This window comes from Schistocerca cancellata, chromosome 7 (assembly GCF_023864275.1).
Source record: "Schistocerca cancellata isolate TAMUIC-IGC-003103 chromosome 7, iqSchCanc2.1, whole genome shotgun sequence".
In the NCBI taxonomy this organism is placed as follows: domain Eukaryota; kingdom Metazoa; phylum Arthropoda; class Insecta; order Orthoptera; family Acrididae; genus Schistocerca; species Schistocerca cancellata.
In genome coordinates, this window is record NC_064632.1 from 34,050,750 (window position 1) to 34,072,692 (window position 21,943).

At 41.0% G+C, this 21,943-nt stretch overlaps 1 protein-coding gene across 2 annotated transcripts in view; it reads left to right on the forward strand.

Moving 5' to 3' along the window:
* The window catches only part of LOC126092530 (uncharacterized), a 205,691-nt gene that overhangs the window by 78,947 nt on the left and 104,801 nt on the right, over positions 1–21,943 (forward strand). For both annotated transcript variants that reach the window (XM_049908158.1, XM_049908157.1), the window contains exon 5: positions 18,498–18,703. In XM_049908158.1, the coding sequence (XP_049764115.1) occupies positions 18,498–18,703 (206 nt within the window). The remainder of the gene's footprint in view (positions 1–18,497; positions 18,704–21,943) is intronic.

Here is a 21,943-nt window from a genome sequence, read left to right on the forward strand (position 1 = left end):
GTGAGCGTTTTGGAGGCATAAGCAATGGGTTGTTCCGAACTGTCAGAAAAACGGTGCGCAAGGACTGCACCGACCCCGTATTGAGAGGCGTCTGTGGCAAGAACAAGATGTTGGCCAGGTGGATAAGTAGCCAGGCACGGGGCCTGTTTCAGCATAGTCTTCAACTTCTGGAAAGCCGCTTCACACGGTGCGGACCAGTGAAAAGGCACGTTTTTATGCAACAGGCGATGCAACGGCTGGGCCACTGAAGCCGCAGACGGTAAAAACTAGTGATAGTATGCTATTTTCCCCAAGAAGGCCTGCAGTTCCTTAACAGATGTAGGGCGAGGAAGGGCATCGATCGCAGCGACAGTTTGTTGAAGCGGACGAATACCATTCCGAGAGAGTTGAAACCCCAGGTACGTGATAGATGCCTGAAAAAATTGTGATTTCTGAAGATTACACTTAAGACCGGCAGTTTGTAAGACATGAAAAAGTGTGCGGAGATTTTGAAGATGTTCTTCAGTGGTGGAGTCAGTGACAACAATGTCTTCCATGTCATTGATACACCCAGGGACAGGGAGCAATAATTGTTCCAAGAATCGCTGAAAGAGAGCAGGGGCGCTAGCAACCCTGAATGGCAAGCGTTGGTATTGATAGAGGCCGAAAGGCGTGTTAAGGACCAGAAACTGCCGGGAAGCAGTGTCGAGAGGAAGTTGATGATAAGCTTCTGACAGGTCAATTTTAGAAAAATACTGGCCTCCAGCAAGTTTAGTGAACGGTTCTTCAGGACGGAGCATAGGGTAAGTGTTGATGAGGCATTGAGCATTTACAGTGGCTTTGAAATCGCCACAGAGACGAATATCACTGTTTGGCTTAGCAATGACAACGACAGGAGAGGACCACTCACTGGAAATGACAGGAAGCAAGACCCCTGAAGTAGTGAGACGATCCAACTCCCGTTTTACCCGATCATGAAGGGCCACAGGAATGGGCCGAGCCTGAAAAAACTTAGGCCGAGCATTGGGTTTGAACGTGATATGAGCTTCAAAGTCATTTGCATGGCCTAACCCAGGAGAAAAAAGGGACGAAAATGTCGTCAACAAGGAATCCAGTTGAGCATAAGGAATAGCATCAGAGACAATATTGACAGAGTCATCTATGGAGAACCCAAAAACGCGAAAGGCATCGAAACCAAAAAGATTTTCTGCATTGCTCTGGTCGACCACAAATATGGGAACAGTGCGAACGACGGATTTGTAAGATACCTCAGCATTAAACTGTCCCAAGAGAGAAATCTTCTGTTTATTGTACGTCCTTAATTGCCGAGTGACAGGTGACAGGAGTGGAGAACCCAACTGAAGATACGTCTGAGAATTAATTATAGTGGCAGCAGAACCGATATCCACTTGCATGCGAACATCTCGACCAAGGATTTGGTCAGTGAGGAATAACTTCCCTGAAAGGGAAGAAGTGCAATTGACAGACAACACAGAATCAGAATCAGTGTCATGTGCAATTGTGACACACAGCCCAACGTTGGGGGCAATCCTCACGTGAATGTTTTGTAAAACACCGCGGACATGAAGGAAGTTGCCGGGGGTTTTGCTGCAGTTTCTTAGTGGGTTGTTTACGGCTAGGCCGAGGCTGCGTATGGGAGCGCACTGCAGCCACGTCGGTCGGCGGGGACGCGCTGCACGCGTCGTCTACAGCACACAGAGGTTGTATTTCCCCGACATCACCCCACGCCTCTATTTGTGCCCCAGCGGCGCGAGAAATTTCAAAAGACTGCGCAATGAAGAGAACTTCATCTAGAGTCGTATTCGCCAACTGAAGGGCACGTTGCCGAACTTCTTTGTCGGGCGCCGACCGGATAATAGCATCCCATACCATGGAATCAGAATAGGATTCTTTGTGAATGTCAGTAACAAATTGACGCTTTCGACTGAGGCCATGAAGTTCAGCAGCCCAAGTGCGATAGGATTGATGTGGCTGTTTTTGACAACGATAAAAGGCAACACGAGAGGCTACCACATGCGTTTGCTTTTGAAAATAGACAGACAGAAGTGAGCACATTTCAGCAAAGGACAAAGACGCAGGATCCTTCAAAGGAGCCAATTGGGACAACAACCGATACATTTGAGGTGAAATCCAGGAATGGAACAGAGACTTACATGGTTGTTCGTCCGTGACATGAAATACCAAGAAGTGCTGTCGAAGACGTTTTTCATAATTTGACCAGTCTTCCGCCGTCTCGTCATAAGGAGGAAAAGGAGGTATAGCCAACGACGAGAAACGCCCCGCATTTGACGCCGCATCGAAATCGCGAATCGCCGCTGTTAGAAGCGTTTGCTGTTCAAGGAGATTTTGCAATAGTTGCTCGACAGTAGCCATGGGACCCTGTGAGTCAACGGTGAAAAGGAAAAATCCACTACCTCGTCGCCAATTGTTAGAACTTCAAGTTTAACACATATATTTCAGAACGATACAACACTTATAAGTCACAGAGTAAGTTGACAAGTAAGACATGTGTACACGTCAGCATTCGAATGAGCACTGAGTCCCAGTCTAGAGGTATCTGCTCTGCTGGCCGCGTAGGTGGCACAGCTGCTGCATGGCTGGCAGACAGCGCCGCATGTAGAGGACGTGCGTAATTGCTCGGCGGCACTTGAATGATCGGCGAGTCTCAACAGTTACGAATGGAATTGAGGCGATGAAGAACTCCATTAATTTATTTTCTCCATGAGGCCACACTATGGAAGTATTGAAACTTGTCAATCCTGGCCATTTTATATTTCATGTTTCACTACAATTTTATTACCCGTAGTGTAGACCCAGTCTTATTTTTATTGTGCTGTTACAACTAAACTTTGTTTCACTGAGCTTGCCTCATGCAAGTGCAAGTTATTGCATATGATTATTATTAGTATATCCAGATTTTGTTCAAACTGTGTCTAAAATGAATGTGATCTGAGAATGGTTACATTGACATCTGAAACTAGTCTAGTCATCATATTTTAATTTTTGTATGTGTATGTCATCATATTTTAATTTTTGTATGTGTACGTCACCTAAGCAATTATACGATTTTTGAAATAAGATTTTTTACATTTTAACAAAATATACATACTCATGTAAACCAATCACAAGGATTGGCTAACTAATGAGAGGGGAACATATGAACATAAATATTCTGCAAAATAACATTTATTCAGTGTCGGTTAAACAGAATGCATCTTCAGTTAGAAAAAAATTGTTCATTAAATTTTTGACATATTTGCGATTGCTATCCTACCACAGGAAAAATATTTAAGTAGTAGCATGCCTTTCTCAAGTCTGCTGTCAGAAACTTAACAGCCTAATTCTACTGAACTCTGCTATTGGAGTCCTTATTACTACTTCCCTCTTGACCGCAGAACATTCAGTGTTTCCCCCACATTTATTTAAGATAGATGAAATGGCCAGTGTCGTGCCGTTTGTTGACCATATGACTACTCACTGCTCCAAGCCTATGCTAGTTCTTTGCTGCCCCCAAGTCATCTCTAGTTTCTCCCTACCAATCTTCTCTCCTGATTATTTTCCGTACCTCCTTCAGTAATTATGTACTTACCTTTCCTTAGAGTAAACTCTTCCCATCGGCTCCCTTGAAATGTTTCGCACTATTTTCTAACATTGTTGAACAAGTTCTTATACTGTGCATTTGCGAAGAAATCAGTGTCGAACTGCATTCCTTTGTTTAGATCCTCTCAACTGGTATTTTTATTTTGGCGCAAAATTCGTCAGCTGTGGTTAGTATTATTCTGGATAACTATTATCATATTGTAAATCCCATGACTGAAGCCACTATTCGTGAGTTGGCTGGAACATCAACAAGTCTTCTAGCCAGTTTAACTTGTAGTACCTGCTGAAGCTCTTGCAACAGGTGTTATTTGTAGGAAATAATCATTCCACCTCATTTCCATTTCTCACTGCACATGCACCCTGAAATCTGTATTCTATTACTTCATCTCGTATATAATAAAATGACAATATTATGGAAAGGATAGATTGCTATTCACCATATGGCAGGAATATATGGTGAGTAGCAATCTGTCCTTTTCATAATATTGTCAGTACTCCATCCTGGATTTGCCTTTGTTTGATATAGTAAAATGAGGTATTCTTGATGTTTCAAGATATTTCTACTTATGTAACCATTTTCTTGCCTTGTTTTGCTTGAGGTTGTCACTGAATAGTTACACTAACATGTATAAGTTTTGTACTTGTTTGGTAAAGTATTATGTGGGCAGCTAACCCCTTTATCATCATGAACACTTTCCTTTACTTTTAAACGTGCAGTACTGTTGATGAACAATATCGTCTCTGACAATGTTCTGTACATAAACAGCACAAAGTTCATAATTAGTAACAGTGCAGCGTTTTTTTTTCCACATCTGTGTATTTGCTTCAGTATCAGTACTGTGTGTCACTCTCTTCTCTGCTTCTTGTTGTACAGACCGATGTAAGTTACTTGCTAGATAAAGTAAATGGTCTTTCTAAATGTTTTATCATATTCAGCAAAAAGAAATGAAATTTCTGTTGCTGACTCATCAAAATTGCTTTCAGCTACAATTGCATGGGTGGGATCATACTTATTACGCAGTGGTAAAATTATTTATTTGGGTAGATAAAAAAAATCTACTCACCAAGTGGCGCCAGAACACACACACAAAAGACTGTTATGATTGGCAAGATTTTGCAGCCAGTGGCTCCTTCTTCAAGCAGAAGGGTTGAGGGGGAAGGAAAAGGACTGGGAGGCTGTTTTATTAAACAGTGGAGCATCCAAAGTGGTGGTTGGGATGGAATGCAAGTTCCAAGACTCCTGTTCCCTACTGATGTAACTTCCAAGGAGAAACATAATCTCTTCATTGTCATGGTGTCATTTTTGCTGCTGTTCCTGTTCGAGCCACATAATAAAGAACAGATATTATCAGACAGGTGTCTCTTATTGACATGATTCATATAGCAACAGTCTATCGGATTAGCATTGCTGCTGCTGGCATAAATAACTCATATTGCCAACAAATGAAATGGAACCCATGTTTTATGCTTCATACAGAGATCAAACTGATGTTGGAAGCTAGTGACTGCTATATGTTTCATATCATTGAAGTTGACGTCACTTTACAAATTGGCTGTGTGGTATTGGTATAGTTTACTGCAATTTACATAAGTTATCACACAAATATGATGTTAAAAATAAAATAGGTTAATAATGAAACAATGGCTGCTATAATATTGTTTGATCGCAGAGGTTGGCGAGGGCTAAAGTAAAAATAGTATTTGTGTAAAGATTTTTCTGCTGCTCTTAACTGACGTCTAAAGCATATCTTTAAATTAAATTTTCTTGAAATGAAACAGCCTCAGTTGCAGAATCTCTTTTAATTACAGGAAATGACACGTTTCACGCTTTTGGGGCATCATCATATTAATGTAAATGTGAACATGACAATAGTGAGGCATATGCAGATTAAATGGGTAAATACAGTTAATATATATATAAAAAAGAGACACTAAATGGGTAAATAGAATTAATATAAAAACAAAAACAAAAAAGAGACACAGTTCCAGGCTTTGCAGTCGTCTCTACAGTTAATTTTGTAAGGAACCATCGCCTTATTGTCATGGGATGAGCAAAATAACTACAGAACGTGGAACTGGGAATACAATGCCAAGTATTACTACATTGTCTGCTGGACAGGAAAACTGTGACAAACCAAGAAAAATGAAGAAATATTATGTAACGTGGAACCAATTGCGTTCCGGCAAACACAGCATGGACCATTGCATACAGCTGACAAATAGCGGACAATGTGGTCAAGAACATGATATGTCAGCCCTCCAAGCCGGCCACACAAACACAGAGCTGTAGAGTCAACATTATGACCATAATACTAGACATTAAAGGCAGATTGCGTTGGCTAACCGACGTGCTAACAAAAAGTGACTGCATCACTCTGGATCAGGGGTCCTGAGTTCGATTCCCGGCTGGGTTGGGGATTTTCTCTGCCTGGGGACAGGGTGTTTGTGTTATCATCATTGTTTGTGACAGTGGCTAGATTGGATTGGGTAAAAAAAATTGGGACTGTGTAAAAATTGGGACTTTGTAAAAATTGGGACTTTGTAAAAATTGGGACTTTGTAAAAATTGGGACTTTGTAAAAATTGGGACTTTGTACGGGCGCTGATGATGACCGCGCAGTTGAGTGCCCCACAAACCAAACATCGTTGTCATAACTAAATGACATCTGCGGAAGACAAATTAGGTAAAACAGTGACTTATTAAAATTGAATTTAGTGCAAGAATATTAATGAAATAGACCCAAAACACAAAATTGGTATGGTAAAAAGAAATCTATTAACTATAAAATTTTTTAAAACTGTCAAGCAGTAGATCATAAAAGACACTAAAACATTGATCAAACCAATAAAATCAGTAAAAGGATGAGTAAGAAGTGAAAAAGTCATGTGGCATTCACAGTAAAAGCTACTGGTGTGCTGGAAAATTGGGTTCCATAATATCATAATAAGACTGGTTTCTGCTAACCAGTTGATCATTCAACAAAATACATTTCCCTGTACCGGAGTGTTTCAGAATTTCAATTTCCTCTAAAAGATTTAGCCTTTTCCCTTTACTGGTGGTATGGAGTAAATGTAAATTGCTCAGTGTCAGGGAGCGGTACCCACTAGATTTTAGGTGCTCTGCAAAGACCGACTTATGTTTAATTTGTCCATACTCGTTAAGCAATAGTTCACTGAATCTGATTTGAAACTTCATACCAGTCTGGCCCACATATGAAACTTCACAATCGATGCACTCTTTTCTGTAAACCCTGGATCCGGCGTATTTGTCTGTAGTAGCTATTTCATTATGGATGTTTCGATGCTGGACTTGGTTTGTCAATGAAAAGGTGACATCCACACCATTATTTCTAAATATATTTGTAAGGCCATACAATAAGGTGCCTACAAAAGGTATTTTAACAACTCTGGTTTTCTTGGGTAACAGACGTAATGGAAGGTTTGATTCATCAGGATTGATTTTTTGTTGATACAAATCATCTATGATGTTGGGATTATATTTACTGCTGATGGCAATGTGCTTAAGGTTAGCCATTTTGTGAAGCATATAACAAGTGTGGGGAGTCATGCAGATAATGTGGAAGGGATACCTCCTCTTATTTATTGCTCACAAGTGTAGTGAGCTGTGTGTGCAGATGTTTGGGTGACTGGTACACAAATTGTGATCATTATTTTGGTTACAACAGGGTCCACAGCCATCACATTTTTCTACATTAGATGAACTAACTTTCACTGTACTTTCATTCCATTGTTGTACAGTTTTTGCTATTGAGGCATTTTCAAATACATGCATAAATAGAACCCATCCTGAAAAGCTGAAAACTCACATTACACTAAGTTCAGAAAGCTGGTTAAAGCTAATGCTTGACATTCAGTATAAAGCTGGTTAAAGCCCAGAACTGACGGCAGTGAGATTTTTGTGGTAAATTTAAGCGTATATCGAAATGGTGGGCTAGTGATAAATGGAGGTGGTGGATTTGTCACAGTAGACAAGAAACTCAAATGCACTGAGATAGAGAATGAAGTTGCGTGCGAGATAGTCTTAGCAAGACTCAGTATGAAAGGTGGCCATAAACTTCAATCAGGTACTTCCATGGACCCCCAGAGTTACATCCAGATGTGACTAAAAACTTTAGAGAAAATGTAAATTCACTAAGATGTACATTCCCCAATTAAATTGTCATCATTGAAGGAGACTTCAGTCATCTAATAATCAGTTGGAAGGATTACAGTTTTGTTCTGCAAAACTTTTCTAAATGTGTTCTCTGAGAACTACATCAAACAGATTGTTCTGAAACCTGCTCATGATGGAAATGTATTGGACTTAATAGCAGCCAATAGACTTGACCTCTTTCATTCTTATCCACATAGAAACTGGTACCAGTGACCATGAGACAGTTGTAACAACAATGATTACCTTAGTGCAAAAGGCAACTAAAACAAGTAGAAGGATTTATATTTTCAGCAAACTATATAAAGAGCCATCAGTGTTGAATATCAAAAAGGAACTCGAAGTATTTACCTCTGGAGAAGAGCATGTATGAATTGTTCGCAATAACATGACGATTTTACTGATGCTGCCAAAAGCGGAGAAAATCAACACTATTTGAAAGATATTCATTTATCTCTGTGTGATGCCAATGTTAACTTGCCCCTAGATGCAAAGTATTACTGTGTACATTGTTAAGAGTAACCTTGCTGGCACTGTGGCAAGCAGCCGGTGCTGCGGTCCCCTCACCGTTCCTTCAGTGGCCATGGTAGCAGAATATTATCAAAGGACCTTTCGCTAAACCTAAAGATATTCTGCTCATATGTAACAGCTGTCAATAACATTCTTCTGGGTTTGAGGCCGCATTGTCAACTATAAAATTCGGCGACTATTGCAAGATGCCTTCCTTATGGTGTATTGCTAACAATACAATGTGGCCTTAAACCCAGAAGAATTTTATTGACCGTGACAGTGGTTGTGGAAGTCTACGTTTACATATGTAACAGCTAATTTTTTGTATTATTACATATGAACATTTTAATACATACATAATAAATAAGCACTGAATGCAAACACAATTAACATTTTAAAAGAAATAGGTGCTGTTTGTGGTAGCAAAGTTAGTGTCCAGATAATCATGGACTAGGCAGAGACTTAAATAAATTGACAGTGGCAAAGCAAATGCAGAGACAGTGAACTCAGATTTCAGATGACCATTTACATACAAAAACCACTCTGCCATAGGCCGTGCATTATGAACAAGTGCTCGATCGTGTTGAAAGATGCAATCGCCATCCCCAAATTGCTCTTCAACAGTGGGAAGCAAGAAGGTGCTTAAAACATCAATGTGGGCCTGTGCTGTGATAGTGCCGTGCAAAACAACAAGGGGTGCAAGCCCCTTCCTTGAAAAACACAACCACACCGTAACAACCCCGCCTCTGAATTTTAATGTTGACACTACACACGCTAGCAGATGACGTTCACTGGGCATTCGCCATACCCACTCCCTGCCATTGCATTGCCACATTGTGTACCATGATTCATCACTCCACACAACGTTGTTCCACTGTTCAGTCGTCCAATGTTTACGCTCCTTACAGCAAGTGAGGCGTTGTTTGGAATTTACTGGCATGATGTGTGACTTATGAGCAGCCACTCGACCATGAAATCCAAGTTTTCTCACCTCCTGCCTAACTGTCATAGTACTTGAAGTGGATCCTGATGCAGTTTGAAATTCCTGTGTGATGGTCTGGATAGATGTCTGCCTATTACACATTATGACCCTCTTCAACTGTCGGCGGTCTCTATCAGTCAACAGACAAGGTCAGCCTGTACGCTTTTGTGCTGTATGTGTCCCTTCATGTTTCCACTTCATTATCACATCAGAAACAATGGACCTAGGGATGCTTAGGAGTGTGGAAATCTCACTTCCAGTTGTATGACACAAGTGACACCCAATCATCTGACCATGTTCGAAGTCCAGGAGTTCCGCGGAGCACCCCATTCTGCTCTCTCACAATGTTTAATGACTTCTGAGGTCGCTGATATGGAGTACCTGGCAGTAGGTGGCATCACACTGCAACTAATATGAAAAATGTGTGTTTTTGAGGGGTGTCTGGATACTTTTGGTCACATAATGTAAGTATTAATGCCACTGGCGTTGAGAAATGGTTAATATCGTTAAAACTGGACAAAGGTCCATGGGCCATTGCAATTCATATCAGATTCTACACAACATTTGTGGCTGAGTTAGGCCCCTCTTTCAACTGTATACTAACATAGATCACGTGAACAAAAACTAGGCCCGGTAGTTGGAAGAGAGCACAGGTCATGCACATTTAGAAGAAGAGTAGCAGAAGTGATCCACAAAACTACCATCCAGTGTCCCTGACACCCATTTCCTCCAGAATCTTCCAACATACTCTGAGCTCAAATGTAATTAAATATCTCAAACGGAGTTCCATGCCAAGCAGCATCGGTTCTGAAAATGTGATCATATGTAACCCATCTTGCACTATTCTCACATGACATCCTGAAAACCATGGATCTTTGTAGTCAGGTAGATGCAGTATTTCTTAATTTCCAAAAAGCATTTGACTCAATACCACATAATGCTTATTGTCAAAAGTACGATTGTGTGGGGTATCAAATGAAGTTAGCATCTGAATTGAAGAGTTTTTGGTAGGGAGAACGCAGCATGTTATCTTGGATGGAGAGTGATTGACAGATGTAGAAGTAACATTGGATGTGTCTCGGGGAAGTGTTTTGGGACACTTGTTGTTCATGTTATATGTTACTGACCTTGCAGGTAATATTAATAGTAACCTGAGACATTTTGCAGATGATGCAGTTACTTACAATGAAGTGCTGTCTGAATGAAGCTGCACAGATATTCTGTTAGGTTTTGATAAGATTTCATGGTGGTGTGGAGATAGCCAACTTGCTTTAAATGTTAAAAAATGTGTAAAATTGTCCACTTCACAAAACAAGAAAATTTAGTATCCTATGACTACAGCATCAGTGACTAATAGTTGGACTCAGTCAACTTGTGCTCATATTTTGGCTTAACACTTTGTTTAGATTCAAAATGGAACAGTCACATAGGCTCAGTTGTAGGTAAAGCAGGTGGCAGAGTTCGATTTATTGGTAAGTACCAGGGAAATGCAGTCAGTTTACGAAGGAGATTGCTTACGAATCTCTGTAACCCATCCTACAATATTGCTCAAGTGTGTGGGATCTAGATAGGACTAACAGGGGATATTGACTATATACAGAGAAGGGCAGCATGAATGGTCACAGATTTGCTTGACTCGTGGGAGTCTTTCACAGTTAATGCTGAATAAACTGAACAGGCAGACCCTTGAAGATAGACACTAACTATCCTGAGAAATCCTACCAGCTCTAAATGATGAATCTTGGAATAATTATGGTACAACCCCCTACATGTTACTTCTGGAAGGATCAGGAGGACAAGATTAGAGTAGTTATAGCACACACAGAGACATTCAAACAGTCATTATTTCCGCCCTCCATACATGAATGTATTTTGAGCAAGTCCTAATTGTAGTGCAGTGGGACATACACTCTGCTATGCACTTCACAGTGGTTTGCAAAGTGTGGATGTTGAGGTAGTTGAAGAAATTATTATATTTGAGTCAGAGTCCAAGAACTCATCAGCATGTACATGTAATAATTAGTTTGTTGGAAATTGGACTCATTGTCAGATTTTATAGTCAGTAGTTTTCCAGTGTACCACTTAAAACTGTGTGTTGTGCTAGACTATTTATAGTAATATCTAGTACAAAATACTGTTACATCCTGTTGACTATGTTTTGCTCTTCATCAGTTGTGTGACATGTAGGTACCTGGGTTAGTGGATATCTCACTATCAATACACCAGTGAATTTTGGAGTCGACAGCACTTTGAACAAGGAATAATTTTACAAGTGTAATAAAGCACCTTGTGATTTTCTAGAGTGGAAGGAGTAGATGTGGGAAATGGATGAGAGATACCCAGTTAGTGGAGCAATAATTACTAATAAAAATTATTGTATCAATCTGTTATTTCTCTCTCTTTTTTTCTTTAATCACTGATGCTGAGTTGGAAGGAGGTTCAGAGTCCCCATTAAACTATCGGTCCCCCTACATCTAGCTAGATAAGTTAGTTAGAAGGTTGGAAGAAGGGAGTGACATTCCTAGAGCTACGTGAAATTTGCATATGCTATAAATGTGAAGTGGTTTGGAAGGAAAAAACCATGGTTACTCTAGTGCTACTTGGGTATAATGCATCAAGTTTTTGAGCAATTTCAAAGTGCAATAAAATGCAAATGGTATAGTGCAGCTAAATATACTAAAATTAGTATAATTCACCGTTGTTGTTGTGGTGGTGGTGGTGGTGGTGGTGGTGGTCTTCAGTCCAGAGACTGGTTTGATGCAGCTCTCCATGCTACTCTATCCTGTGCAAGTTTCTTCATCTGCCAGTACCTACTGCAACCTACATCCTTCTGTATCTGCTTAGTGTATTCGTCTTTTGGTCTCCCTGTATGATTTTTATCCTCCACACTGCCTTCCAATACTAAATTGGTGATCCCTTGATGCCTCAGAGCATGTCCTACCAACTGATCCCTTCTTCTTGTCAAGTTGTGCCACAAATTCCTCTTCTCCCCTATTCTGTTCAGTACCTCCTCATTAGTTATAAGATCTACCCATATAATCTTCAGCATTCTTCTGTAGCACCACATTTCGAAAGCTTCTATTCTCTTCTTGTCCAAACTATTCATCGTCCATGTTTCACTTCCATACTTTGTTACACTCCATACAAATACTTTCAGAAATGGCTTCCTGACCCTTAAACCTATACTTGATGTTAACAAATATCTCTTATTCAGAAACGCTTTCCTTGCCATTGCCAGTCTACATTTTATATCCTCTCTACTTCGACCATCATCAGGTTATTTGCTCCCCAAATAACAGAACTCATCTACTACTTTAAGTGTCTCATGTCCTAATCTAATTCCCTCAGCATCACCCAATTTAATTTGACTACATTCTATTTTCCTCATCTTGCTTTTGTTGATGTTCATCTTATATCCTCCTTTCAAGACACATTCCGTTCCATTCAACTGCTCTTCCAGGTCCTTTGCTGTCTCCATTGATTTTAATTCCTACTCCAAAATTTTCTTTTGTTTACTTTACTGCTTGCCCAATATACAGATTGAATAACATTGGGGAGAGGCTACAACCCTGTCTCACTCCCTTCCCAACCACTGCTTCCCTCTCATGTCCCTCGACTCTTATAACTGCCATCTGGTTTCTGTACAAATTGTAAATAGCCTTTTGCTCCTTGTAATTGACCCCTGCCACCTTTAGAATTTGAAAGAGGGTATTCCAGTCAACATTGTCATTAGCTTTCTCTAAGTCTACGAATGCTAGAAACGTAGGTTTGCCTTTCCCTAATCTTTCTTCTAAGATAAGTTGTAAGGTCAGTATTACCTCACGTGTTCCAACATTTCTACGGAATCCAAACTGATCTTCCATGAGGTCGGCTTCTACCAGTTTTTCCATTCATCTGTAAAGAATTTGCGTTAGTATTTTGCAGCTGTGACTTATTAAACTGATAGTTCGGTAATTTTCACATCTGTCAACACCTGCTTTCTTTGGGATTGGAATTATTATATTCTTCTTGAAGTATGAGGGTATTTCACCTGTCTCATACATCTTGCTCACCAGATGGTAGAGTTTTGTCAGGACTGGCTCTCCCAAGGCTATCAGTATTTCTAATGGAATGTTGTCTACTCCCGGGGCCTTGTTTTGACTGAGGTCTTTCAGTGCTCTGTCAGACTCCTCACGCAGTGTCATATCCCCCATTTCATCTTCATCTATGTCCCCTTCCATTTCCATGATATTATCCTCAAGTACATCGCCCTTGTATAGACCCTCAGTGCACTCCTTCCACCTCTCTGCTTTCCCTTCTTTGCTTAGAACAGGGTTTCCATCTGAGCTCAAGATATTCATACAAGTGCTTCTCTTTTCTCCAAAGGTCTCTTTAATTTTCGTATAGGCAGTATCTATCTTACCCCTAGTGAGATAAGCCTCTACATCCTTACATTTGTCCTCTAGCCATCCCTGCTTAGCCATTTTGCACATCCTGTCGATCTCATTTGTGAGACATTTGTATTCCTTTTTGCCTGCTTCATTTACTGCATTTTTATATTTTCTCCTTTCATCAATTAAATTCAATATGTCTTCTATTACCCAAGGATTTCTACTAGCCCTCGTCTTTTTACCTACTTGGTCTTCTGCTGTCTTCGCCATTTCATCTCTCAAAGCTACCCATTCTTCTTCTACTGTATTTCTTTCCTCCTTTCTTGTCAATTGTTCCCTAATGCTCTCTATGAAACTCTCTACAACCTCTGGTCCTTTCAGTTTATTCAAGTCCCATCTCCTTAAATTCCCACCTTTTTGCAGTTCCTTCAGTTTTAACCTACAGATCATAACCAATAGATTGTGGTCATAGTCCACATCTGCCCCTAGAAATGTCTTACTATTTAAAACCTGGTTCCTAAATCTCTGTCTTACCATTATATAATCTATCGGAAACTTTCCAGTGTTGCCAGGCCTCCTTCATGTATACAACCTTCTTTTATTATTCTTGAACCAAGTGTTAGCTATGATTAAGTTATGCTCTGTGCAAAATTCTACCAGGCGACTTCCTCTTTCATTCCTTACCCCCATTCCATATTCACCTACTACTTTTCCTTTTCTTCCTTTTCCTACTGTCGAATTCCAGTCACCTGTGACTATTACATTTTCATTTCCCTTCACTATCTGAATAGTTTCTTTTATCTCATCATACATTTCATCAATCTCTTCGTCATATGTGGAGGTAGTTGGTGTATAAACTTGTGCTACTGTGGTGGGCATGGGCTTTGTGTCTATCTTGGATACAATAATGCGTTCACTATGCTGTTTGTTGTAGCTTACCCGCACTCCTATTTTTTTATTCATTATTAAACCTACCCCTGCATTCCCCCTATTTGATTTTGTATTTATAACCTTGTATTCACCTGACCAGCCACCGAACTGCGCTAATTCCCACTATATCTAACTTTAACCAATCCATTTCCCTTTTTAAATTTTTTAACCTGCCTTCCCAATTAAGGGATCTGACATTCCACACTCCGTTATGTAGAACGCCAGTTTTCTTTCTCCTGATAATAACGTCCTTCTGACCAGTCCCTGCCCGTAGATCCGAATGGGTGACTATTTTACCTCCGGAATATTTTACCCAGAGGACGCCATCATTTAACCATACAGTAAAGCTGCATGCCCTCGGGAAAAATTACGACCGTAGTTTCCCCTTGCTTTCAGCTGTTCGCAGTACCAGCACAGCAAGGCCATTTTGGTTAGTGTTACAAGGCCAGATCAGTCAATCATCCAGACTGTTACCCCTGCAACTACTGAAAAGGCTGCTGCCCCTCTTCAGGAACCACATGTTTGTCTGGCCTCTCAACAGATACCCCTCCGTTGTGGTTGCACCTATGGTACAGCTATCTGTATCATTGAGGCACGCAAGCCTCCCCCCCCCCAATGGCAAGGTCCCTGGTTCAGGGGGGGACCACATATAGATGACAAAAGGGCAAAAATTATGACTGTAACAAATAAATGTTGCATAACTACTGTACATGTGTGCTAGATAGGATGTTCTGCTAACCTGTCCAACAAATATATATTTACGCTCTACTGATTTACCACGGATTATATAAAACAAGTATGCCTGTGTCATAATCCACGTCATTGAAAAGAGAACACTAAATCACAAACGTTTTATTCAGACCTGATAGAATAATGAAGAAATGAAAGTGAGGCAAGAAAAAAGCATCGAAGCTGAGATACACAGTAGAAAATCACCATCTGTGGATTACAGAACTTTACTAGATTTAAAATAGGGCAGTACATTTTTTTTCTTTGTTGCATGTGGAATTATAGTAGTGTAAAATTTTTTAATTTGCTGCCTATAAATTTTTTGCTCCTTTATTATTCGCCTGATTCCCTATACAGACATAAATACAGTATCCTTGCGCTAAACACAGAAATGTTTGTTATGATAGTGACAAATATGCGTTGGTTACTTGAATTTTGAAACGGCTGTTTTTTCTGTTATCTGCTGTATTCTTTACTCTTTATTTTTCATAATTATTGACCAAGATTTTCTAAAATATAAGTAAAGCTACTTTTTGAGTATTTTCACCAGGCAGATAGCTGGAAATTCACACTGTTAATTAACCAATATGATGTAATGTTTTGTTAATTCGCGATAAGTGAACAATGCAAAAGAAAAAATCAAATTTTATGATAAGAAATTTGGTTGGATTGTTTAAGTGTATAAAGACGTCAAAAATATAAACGCTAATTAGAATTTCAAAATGCTAAATTTTCAAGGTTTATTTGCTAATTTCACATAGCTCTACATCTACATCTACATCTACATCGATACTTCGCAAGCCACCATATGGCATGTGGTAGAGGGTATCCTGTACTACTATTTGTCATTTGATTTCCTATTCCACTCACAAACAGAGCAAGTGAAAAAATGACTGTCTCTATGCCTCCGTGTGAGCCCTAATTTCTCATATCTTTTTCTTCATGATCCTTACGAGCAATGTGTGTTGGTGCCAGTAGAATCATTTGGCAATCAGCTTCAAATGCCGGTTCTCTAAATTTCCTAAATAGTGTTTCTCGAAAGAATGTCGCCTTCCTTCCAGGAATTCCCATTTTAGTTCCTGAAGCATCTCCTTAACATGTGTTTTTCAAACCTACAGGTAACAAAGCTAGCAGCTGTCCTCTGAATTGCTTCGATGTCTTACTTCAATCCGACCTGATATGGATCCCAGACTTTCAAGCAGTACTCAAGAATAGATCGCACCAGCATCCTATATGTGGTCTCCTTTACAGGTGAACCACTCTTTCCTACGATTCTCCCAACAAACTGAAGTTGACTATTTGCCTTCCCTACCACAGTTCCCATGTGCTCGCTCCATCTCATATCGCTTTACATCATTAAGCCCAGATATTTGAATGACTTGACTGTGCCAAGCAGGACACAAGTAATATTGTATCCGAACATTACGGGTTTGATCTACTACTCATCTACATTAACTTCCATATGTAGGGCTAGCTGCCACTCATCACACCAACTGGAAATTTTGTCAAACTCATCTTGTCTCTTCCTACAGTCACTCAACTATGACACCTTACTGTACACCATGGCATCGTCAGCAAACAGCCACAGACTTCTACCCACCCTGTCAGTGAAATCATTTATGTATTTACAGAAGAACAGTGGTCCTATCTACTTCCCTGGGGCACTCCTGATGGTACCCTTGTCTCTGATGAACACTCACCGTTGAGGACAACATACTGGGTTCTTATTATTTAAGAAGTCTTCGAGTCACTCACATATCTGTGAACTTATTCTGTATCCTCGTACCTTCATTAACAGCCTGCAATGGGGCACTGTGTCAAATTCCAGAAATATGGAATGCACCCATTGCCCTTCATCCATAGTTCTCAGTTATCATGTGAGAAAAGGACAAGCTGAGATTCGCATGAGCGGCACTTTCTGAAACCATGCTGAATCATGAACTAAGCTTCTCAGTCTCAAGAAAGTTATTCCAGAGTCTCCTGTGCTTTGGTCCAATCGCTTGGGACTTTGTGCTGGGTGAGAGATTCATGATAAATGCAAGCTAAGTAAAGGGCCAGTGCCATAGAGTACTCTTTGTAAAATCGAACTGGGATTCCATCTGGACTTAGTGATTTATTTGCTTTCAAATCTTTCAGTTGTTTCCCTATGCCAGGTACACTTATTACTATGTCGTCCATATGGGAATCTGTCCGATGGTCAAATGATGATATGTTTGTAGGATTGTCCTGTGTGAATGATTTCTTGAACTTGGAAATTTGAAACTTCTACTTTTGTTTTGCTATCTTCAACTGCCACACCAGACTGGTCAACAAGGGACTGAATGGTAGCCTTAGACCCGCTTAGCAATTTTACATACAACCAGAATTTTCTCAGGTTCTCTGCCAGATCTTTTGCTATGGTGGGACAGCGGCGGTAGTTGTATGCATCGTGCATAGAGATTTTCAGACGCATGAATCTCCTCTTATCTTCGCTTGTCTTCATTTATGCATTCCCTTTTAAACCAAGAGTGCAACAGACTCTGCTTCCTCAGCATCTGCTAAATTTCGTTATTAACCCATGGTGGGTCTTTTCCATCCTTTAACCACTTACTAGGCACATACTTCTCCAGACCACAATTTACAGTCTGCTTAAACTTTGCCCATAATTCCTCTCCATATATCTTACTGGATCTATGTGATGCCAATTCACCATCTAAGTGAGATGTTCATCTGCTCTATCTAGCACAAACACTCTCCTAGCCTTCTTGACTGTTTTATTGACTTTTGTTATCATAGTTGCTATAATGACATCGTGATCGCTAATCCCCGCTTCTGTACTGACATTGTCGATAAGGTCTGGCCTATTTGTAGCTGCAAGGTCTAAGATATTTGCATTATGTGTGGGCTGCCGAGCTAGCTCAAGACAATTTTCAGAAAAATTGTTCAAAAGTATTTCGCATGACCGTCTATCTGTACCCCCACAATGAATCCATAGACAGCCAAGTCTATACTTGGCAGGTCTAGACATACCACTTCCAACTGTGCCTAGCATTGCGTAAAAAAGGGAAAGGCAATGACTCCCATGTAGCAGACTTATGTGTGATGCATACGCACGTATAACAGAAAACAGTGGTCACTAGCTTTAAAGTTATAAGAAGTGTTCAAAATTTATGTTTTTTTTTTTTTTTTGTAAACAGTCTTCCTGTAACATAATTTTCTGCCAACAGGTCCAAAAAAAACCAAATGCAGTGTCCCTATACTTATGACTAGAAGCAGAGAAGAACGTGAGAGATTAATAACAGAAAAGGTGGCAATTATATTGATGGGCAAAGAAGATGAAACAGAAACTTGTCAAATATCTGAAAAATCATCTGATTCAAAATGTAGAAAGCAAACATTGAGCTCAAAATACCTACTCAAGTTTTTGAATAAGGTTTGTGGTAGTTTTTATGAATCAGATAGTGATGATACAAAATATCAAGTGGCTAAGTTTCAAAACCATAACTTTCTTGTAGATTAAGTCATTATTTTTTAACCAAAAGTCCTATGTAACCCTTTTGTTACACAGTTTGTATTAAATATCTTAAAAATGATAAATAGGCCTTTATTCTGTGCGCAAAGCAAAAATGACAACAGACTATGTTACATGTTCTGTTTTTACACGGACATCTAGCTCTTTTAGCTATTTGTCAAATATTGACATTAAAATGTTAGAAAAAAAAATCATCATTAGTATTGAAAGTACACACATGTATCAGTAGTGACTATGCATGTTCTTAAAGTGTGTGTGTTTGTGAAGTGTACTGTCTTTCTGCAAATAGTGTAGGCATTACTGTTGCAAACTTATAAGGTACACCAAGTGCTGTACCTACACTTTTGATTGACAGCCACTACATACACACAAATTACGATGGCTGATAACTGTATGTGAACTAATGACAAGAACATTAACACAACTATTAACTGTCCAAATACAGAGTGCTATCACTGACAACTAAGTGCACATCAGCACGGAGTAGGTCTCTCTCAAGAACATTTCCGTGCGGCAGAGAAGGTGCAAGTGGACGAGGCCCCACTGGCAGCGGTCTGACGGGTTCGTATTTTTTGGCAGGGGCCCTGGCTGTGGGTGACGGTGGCATGCTTACCTTGCCCAGCCACTGCTAACATTGGATAGATTGCATGGGCACGCCGCCATATCCCTTCCCTGTTCTTTGGAGCCAGTGCCACAGGCACTGGCATGTGAAAAAAGCAGATCACACTGGTCAGATCGTTGCAGGTGAGGAAGCCGTCTGATACACCCAGGTGACCTGGTGGTGACAACAGCAATGATAGCAGCAGCACAACAGAAGCCGCACCGCAACACAATAGCATCTGAAGAGGCATCGCCTTCACATGGATTGGCCATCAGCTGTCTCTGGCCTAGCAGGGTGTACAGGCTGAAATGAGCTGGTTAGTGGGGCACTGGCTGCAGTGGTGTTCTCACATGTGGGGGCTCTGTACCCTATGTGGTGGCAAGAGACAGAGGCAGTGACAACAGGGCAACATCTGCCTGATGCTCCGATAAACTGGCGGTATCTGGGAAGCCACCATCAGATGCCAGTCGATGGGCTGGGATGGGCAATGGTTCCATCTTGATGTTGTTGATGCCCACCGCCACATCCAGGTAAGGGGAGCCCCCATGTCGCATGGCCCCTGGGAGGGGGCAGTGCCTGCAGGAGGGCCCTCTGCGCCAGTGTCTGCTGCACTGCTGCAGCTGCAGTGGGTCATTGCCCCATTGAGGGTGAAGTTGATTTCAATGGCTGTAGAGTAATGCTCCACCGGTGTCCACGGTGAACGTTTGCTGGCTTTGCATCTCCGAAACCTTAGCTGGGCCCATCTCAACTGCCAAATGGAGGTTCACGCCCAGGCTGATTCACCCACAGCATATTGTGAAGGACACGGCCATGCCAGAGGCCTTGTCACAGTCCGGAGCAGGTGTAACAGCATCTGGGGTTAGCCATGGAGAACCTCTGATGGGCTGTGCTGCGACCATTCAACATGTCCTATATGTAGAAACAACCATCAGGCTGTGGCAAAGCCATGTCTCCGCAATATCCTTTCTTCCAGGAGTGCTAGTTCTGCAAGGTTCACAGGAGAGCTTCTGTGAAGTTTGGAAGATAGGACGCGAGGTACTGGCGGAATTAAAGCTGTGAGGACAGGGCGTGAGTCGTGCTTGGGTAGCTCAGTTGGTAGAGCACTTGCCTGCGAAAGGCAAAGGTCCCGAGTTCGAGTCTCGGTCCGGCACACAGTTTTAATCTGCCAGGAAGTTTCATGTCCTATACACATATAGGAACAGAGGCAATGTTGCATCAACAGCCGAGTCAGCTAAGCTCTTTGCTGACTGTGTCTTAAATGTAAACAACATGTGTTCCATCTCATCATTTCATTGGGAGTGAAATGGTTTGGATGTGAGGTGAGTAATACTGTTCAGGATGCTTAAATTATGGAACAATGACGAGGCCGTTGTGGGCCGTTATTGGAGATGATTGTCCATGTCAATTCTTTGATCTCAAAAATCTGCGATAAAGCACTCACAGTAGCTTCTGCCAAAGTGGAGCGTATTAGCCTGACATGGATAATTTGACAGTGTCTCCACCACTATTAACCACATGGAATGACGTGAAGAACCCACAAAATATCAATGTGGATGCAGTGCCACAGCTGATTGGGAGTGAGCTTCAGAGCAAAAGTTAGTGAGTGAGTGAGGGGGGGGGGGGGGGGGGCTGTCTGTGATGCTCGGCACACTGTTTGCACCTGTGGACAAGCTTCTCAATTGCTGCATCAATGTCAGGCCAGTGAACAAAATATCTCACTAGCATTATCATGTTGGATATGCCCTAGTGGAGAAGCACAAGAGTCTGGAACTGCAGGACTGGTGGGATGAGAACACAGACTTCATCCAAGTCCTTACTGAGGAGTTTTCCATCAACCACTGCCAGCTGATTATGAAAAAGGAAAAAAATTGCAAAGCAGGCCTGACACCTTAGCAGGCAGCAATTGTGGACAGTCTTTCGACTCACATTGAGACACCTGCAGAACACTGGCTCTTACTGAGTGGCTTTCTGTACGCACTTTGCTCTGACTGGAAGCATACACAACATATACTGCAATTGATTATCAGTCTGAAAACACAACTTCTGTTTTATAAAATTCTGGGGAACAGGTGTTGGTAACAATAATCTGTTGGGAAGTGGAATCCAAACAAAGCTGTAAATATGGCCCCCGCCAAATCAATTTTTGATAAACACTTACCATCTGCCAATTTCGCAAGGATTTCATCAGTTTGTGGGATCAGTTAAGCATCCACTAATGACTTAGCATTAATGGTGGATTTGAAATCTCCACATGAATGAAGTGCCATTGATGGTTTGTGAATGACAACCAGTGGCATAGACCATGGCTAGAGGTGACCAGTGCAGCGATGACCAGGCCATGCAACCCATCAAGTTCCTCCTTGACAGCTGATCCCAGGGCGAAGGGAATAGATTGAACATGACAAAATGTAGGTATGGCTCTTGGTTTGGGGGTGATGTGCGCCCAAAACATGACACCAAACTCATGGCAGAGATAATCCAGTTCCTGGAATGTAACAGAGTCAGAAAGAAAATCTACCATGTCTTGAAACCCAAAGACC